This window comes from Eublepharis macularius, chromosome 15 (assembly GCF_028583425.1).
Source record: "Eublepharis macularius isolate TG4126 chromosome 15, MPM_Emac_v1.0, whole genome shotgun sequence".
NCBI lineage: Eukaryota > Metazoa > Chordata > Lepidosauria > Squamata > Eublepharidae > Eublepharis > Eublepharis macularius.
This window is the reverse complement of record NC_072804.1, coordinates 52,945,184-52,950,669: the sequence shown is the minus strand read 5'-3', so window position 1 is coordinate 52,950,669 and position 5,486 is coordinate 52,945,184. Positions and strand designations below refer to the sequence as shown.

Below are 5,486 nucleotides of genomic sequence, written 5' to 3'. Positions count from 1 at the left end.
GTGACGAATGACACTTGCCTGGCAAGTGAACAGACACACGTGTATTCCGCTCTGTTCACTTGCCATTCACTTGCACTCTACTTGATCAAGTGAATGGCAAGTGAACGGGGAGGAATACACGTGAGTCTGTCCACTTGCCAGGCAAGTGTCATTCGTCACTTGTAGCTTGGCTCTAACAGAAGTGGTTTGCCATCATGTGTCTCTGCAGCCTTGGTCTTTGTTGGAGGTCTCCCATCCAATTACTAGTGCCAGTTTGGTGTAGTGGTTAAGAGTGCGGGACTCTAATCTGGAGAGCCGGGTTTGATTCCCCACTCCTCCACAAAAGCCAGCTGGGTGACCTTGGGCGAGTCACAGTTCTCCGGAGCTCTCAGCCCCACCCACTTCACAGGGTGATTGTTGTGGGGTAATAATAATAACACTTTGTAAACCGCTCTGAGTGGGCATTAAGTTGTCCTGAAGGGCGGTATATAAATCGAATGTTGTTGTTGTTGTTATTATTACTAACCAAGGCTGACCCTGCTTAGCTTCCAAGATCTGATGTGATCAGGCTCAACTGGGCTATCCAAGTCAGCACACGCTCTGTTGTAAGGCTTTCTTAAGGCCCCTGGCTGAAATAAGACACACCTTTCTTCTGATCCAGCAACACCCTCCTTTCTGTCTCAAGATGTTTATTTTCAATCCCATCTCTTACCTTGGTGACCTGAAGTTTGTGTTCCTCCAGTTATCTGCTGCTCCTCCTCCTTGTTGTTCCAATGGTTTTGTATGCTTTGGCAATGTCCCAAGGAGCTGGGTGAGGAAATATGCCCCCTTTCCAGAAGCACCTGGGGCCAATGCTCTCGATTAATGAGTGACAGGGGGCCAAAGGGATTAGCTATCCGCCTTGGGGCTCCCTCCATTTAGAGAGATCCACCATCTTCACCCTCAACAGCATCTCCGGACTGAGTCGCCATGAAGCTCCTTGCCCTTACGCTGGTCTTGGCCACCCTGACAGGTGAGCAAAGGGAAACAGAACAGGTTGGATGGATATTCTGCACAGTAGACTCACACTCTACTTTCATTTGCTGTTTGGGGCTGAATTCCTGAGCTTTTGAACAACAGGTGTGTGCGAGCGGGAGAGAAAAACCTTATGAGACTGAAGTTGCAAAGTTGGATCATCAAAAGATTCATATAGGATTCAAAACAGTCCAAGGGATTGATTTCCCTGGATCACCAGTACAGGTAAAGACAGCAAACTTAATAACAGAAGATGTTCAGGTGAGTAGCCGTGTCGGTCTACCTCTCTCTCACCTTCTGGGTGCTCATGTTATCTTTTGTCTTCCAGGCTGCCAGGCTTCCGTTCTTGATGATGACATGGATCAAGTAGAGCATTTCTTTGTGGAATACTTTAGAAACATCAGCAGAATCGTTGATGAAGAAGAGGACTTGTTCCAAAACTTCAACCTGTCCAAATGGATTAGGTAAGCAAATCGGCCTTATTTTTCTAAACCCACTTAGAAAATGCCTCTGTGGGTGGAGGTGGGAAAGAAGATGGCATTACAGAATCCTTGGACAAGAGTTTTAAACATCTAGGCCGTTTCCAGACGGCTTACCAGCCCCCGGAACGTCGCGCCAAGGTGCAGGGAAAACGGGAAATATCGCATTTTCTCGCGCGAGTTTTGCGCAATGTCGCGCGACGTCGCGCAAAACTCATGCAAGAAAACACAATATTTTGCGTTTTCCCCGCACCGTGGCGCGACGTTCCAGGGCTGGTAAGCCGTCTGGAAACGGCCCTGGTGGTTAAGTGGGAATCTGCCTTCTGCTGGTGAGCTGAGCAAGTAGCCTTGGGTAAACCACTCAGCCCCAACTCCTCAGCTAAATTACAGGGATAATAACAACTTCAACTTTGTTCACTGCTATGAGTGGGGCACAAATCTGTGTAGAAGAGCAGTATATAAGCCCAGTTATTATTATGAGAGCTGCTATAGCATAGTGGTTAAACGCCTGGGCTGCAAATCAGCTCTCTGCTGGTTCAAATCCCACTCCTGCTGTGACCTCCACAGGTGGCCTGGGGGAAGCCACTCCTCTCAGCCCCAGTTCCCCAGCTGCAATGTGGGGTTAACAACAACACTGACTTTATTCACTGCTTTGAGTGGGGCACTAATCTGTCCTGAAGGGTGATATATAAGAGCGGTTATAATTATGAAAGTGTCCATAGCACATATTTTTAACTGAAGTTTCTTTTAACTTGCATATTGTATACCAGATAATGTTCTGTTTTATAAGCTTGAATCAGGTCGCTGGCTGTAATAAAATTTACTACTACTACTACTACTACAACTACTATCAAAAGGTAAAGGTAGTCCCCTGTGCAAGCACCAAGTCATTACTGACCCGTGGGGGGACGTCGCATCACGTTTTCTTGGCAGACTCTTTATGGGGTGGTTTGCTATTGCCTTCCCCAGTCATCTACACTTTACCCCCAGGAAACTCGGTACTCATTTTACCAACCTCGGAAGGATGGAAGGCTGAGTCAACCTTGAGCAGGCTACCTGAACCCGGCTTCCGCCAGGATCGAACTCAGGTCATGAGCAGAGCTTGGGCAGCAGTAATGCAGCTTACCACTCTGCGCCACGGGGAAGCCCCAGCCCCTGATCTCAGCCCAGCTGTATTGTGGGGATAATAATAACACTGATTTTGTTCTCCACTCTGAGTGGGGCACAAATCTTTCTAGAATGGTAGTATATGAGCACAGCTATTATTATAGTTGTTGTTGTTGCTGTTTAGAAAAATACAAACAACTGGGAAAGGGGGTATGCTGTCCTGCACCCTGTTCTTATTCTTTCATAGCACCATCTTTTCATCTCAAAACCACTGCCCCGTGGATTGCTGAATGCCTCCCGGTTCCTGAGATTGCTTCACAAAAGGCTTTACTCGGTGCCTCTTGGACTGATGTAGCAAAGCTCTTCCAACATTCTTTACCCAGAGTGCAGACTCGGGATCCTTTCCATGCTAGTTAGCCTTTGTGCATTGCTCTTAGCTAAAAGCAGAATTATAATTGTGCTAGCTCCAAGCAACTCTTCAAGTAAGGCTATATGAGATGCCTTCTGTGAGCTAGGATTGTCAACTGCCTGGCAGGGCCTGTGGTTCTCCTAGAATAACAACTGTTCTTGAGACTACTGAGATCAGTTAGGGTTGCCAACCTCCAGGTGACAGCTGGAGATCTCCTGGAATTACAACTGACCCCCCCCAGGTGACACCGATCAGTTCCCTTGGAGAAGATGGCTGATCTGGAGGGTGGACTGTATGGCATTATATCCTACTGAGATCCTTCGCTTCCTCCAACCCCACCCTCCAAAGTTTCCACCCCCAATTCTCCATTGGAGAAATGGCAGCTTCAGTGAAAATTAAATACCCGCTAATCTCCTAATCTGCCCACACTCTATCCTTTCCAGGCACTGCCACGAAATCTCTAGGAATTTCCCAAACCAGAATTAGCATCCTTGTTTGGAATTGGCTGTTGAAAAAGGGGAGCCACATCTGCATGAATCTCTGCCATAAACTGCCATCTGTTTGCCTAGAAAGGGTGGGGGGAAGTATCTATTGATGCCTGAGAACATTCAGGATTCAGAGGCAGAGAACCTGGGGTGGGGGGGAGGTCACATGAAGGCAAAATTGGCCGAATCCACACTCACTCACCATCCGCTTATCTTGCGTAGTCGTGGCAATCGGGTTCATTCCGCTACCATGCTGTGCATCATCACATTCACCCTTCCATTGCGTCTTTATGGTGCAATCAGTTCTCCACACGCCACTGAGTAAAGCGTCACAGTGGGCGGTTCCATCCTCCGCCGTTAGAATTGACGGCGCTTGTCACTTCCCGTTTTTTTTTTTTAAAAAGGGTCAGTTATCCAGTATACCAATATCTTGACTCTGGTGACCGTTTCTTTTCCTGCACAAACCGCTGCTCACTACAGTTGGTTTACCAGTATACCGACCTTTATGCACTGTGGGAAAAAGGGGAGAAAATGGATTTCCACCAAAATCACGTGGTTTTGGGGGAAGGCGCAATAGTGGCGCGGTGATGGTGGGGAACACGTGGAATGGGAAAGCGTGTGAGTATCTGCACGAATAGCACGCCGCTTGCGAAAAAGGCGCAGAAACAAAAAGAAAGTGTGGATTCGGCCATTGTTGGGATTTCATATCCTCGTCTTTAAGCATTAAAACTCACCGCTGTGCAACTTTGCAGAGTTGACTCCACTCCTCCAACCCCCCCTCCTTTTCTGTTTCTTTCTTCAGCGACCATGTGAATGAAAGACTTTCCGACCTGAGCCGGTTTTATCAGAATCTGGCCTTCGAGGTGAACAAAGCCGAGCCGCTGCACGAGGCCATTGAAGCCTTCAACCTGGTCGTTAAAATCGTGGTTGCTGTGGCACAGAAGTCTCATGAGGCCGTTTGGGAATTCACCAACAGGATGCGGCATCCCACCGAAAAGCTCTACGAGGCTCTGCGGCCTGTAGCGGCGCCCCACGCCAAGCCAGTCCTGGAGGAGCTGAGACAGTTTGCCAATGCTATCCTTTCAGAAATGCGGGAGGAGAACAGAGAAGAGGACGAGTGGGTGAAATTGAAACTGCAAGAGCTGGATGCCGAGCTGGGCCCTACTGTCAAAGAAGTTCTGAAACGACTTCAAGAATTCTGGGTGGCTCAGAGACCCTTTGAGGACGAGGCAGAGGAGAAAATCGCAAACAGTTTGGCGCGTGCTACTGAGCCCCTGAAGCCTTACATCAACCTAATTCTGAAGGATCTCCGAGAATACACCAAGGCCATTGAGAAGTGGGCTAGAACCCCCCTGTTTCCCGAAACCCAGTGATCTTCCCCACCAAGAATAGCTATCCACTTGGGCCCCGAGAGCCTGAGCGATTAATATATTGCCTCAACAAATTTTGAGTGGGGAGAGGGTTATGGCATATCTGTAAACCTCCTGCAGATCACATAATAAAGAGGGGTCTCTAACAGTGACTGCTGAGCGAGAGGGTATTCTGTTGATATGGCTCTCAACAATCTGCTGTAGCAGCTTATTAGAAGTTACATTCACACGCACAGCTTTGAGCAATTCTACAAGGGTGTTCTGCATTGTCCCATTCCCAAGTGTTGATACCCCCTGCTCCTCCCAAAGAAGATTGTTTCACTGAGAGCCAAACTACAAGTGACGTCTTACACAGGTTGGACACTAGTCGGCTTCCCTCAAGTTTTGATGGGAAATGTAGGCATCCTGGTCTTGCAGCTGTAATGGAGAGCCAAGCTGTAAAACCAGGGCGCCTACATTTCCCATCAAAACTTGAGGGAAGCCGACTAGTGTCCAACCTGTGTAAGACGTCACTTGTAGTTTGGCTCTGAATATCCTCATTTATGGGGAGGGGGGAAGGTTGCTAAGGGGGGTGCTAGAATCTTTCCACTGATTCTTCCCTCCTTCCTGCACTCCCATCTCATGTTGTTCCTCGGGATCCCAA

General features: G+C 48.3%; 1 protein-coding gene across 1 annotated transcript; it reads left to right on the top strand.

Annotated features, from left to right (window-relative positions):
• The first annotated feature begins 878 nt into the window (after window positions 1-878).
• On the top strand, window positions 879-4,995 carry LOC129343048 (uncharacterized). Its single transcript, XM_054999007.1, has 3 exons — window positions 879-991; window positions 1,322-1,457; window positions 4,276-4,995. Exons 1-3 carry the CDS (start codon window positions 949-951, stop codon window positions 4,844-4,846), a joined length of 750 nt encoding a protein of 249 aa, XP_054854982.1. The 5' UTR covers window positions 879-948; the 3' UTR covers window positions 4,847-4,995.
• The last annotated feature ends 491 nt before the right edge of the window (window positions 4,996-5,486 follow it).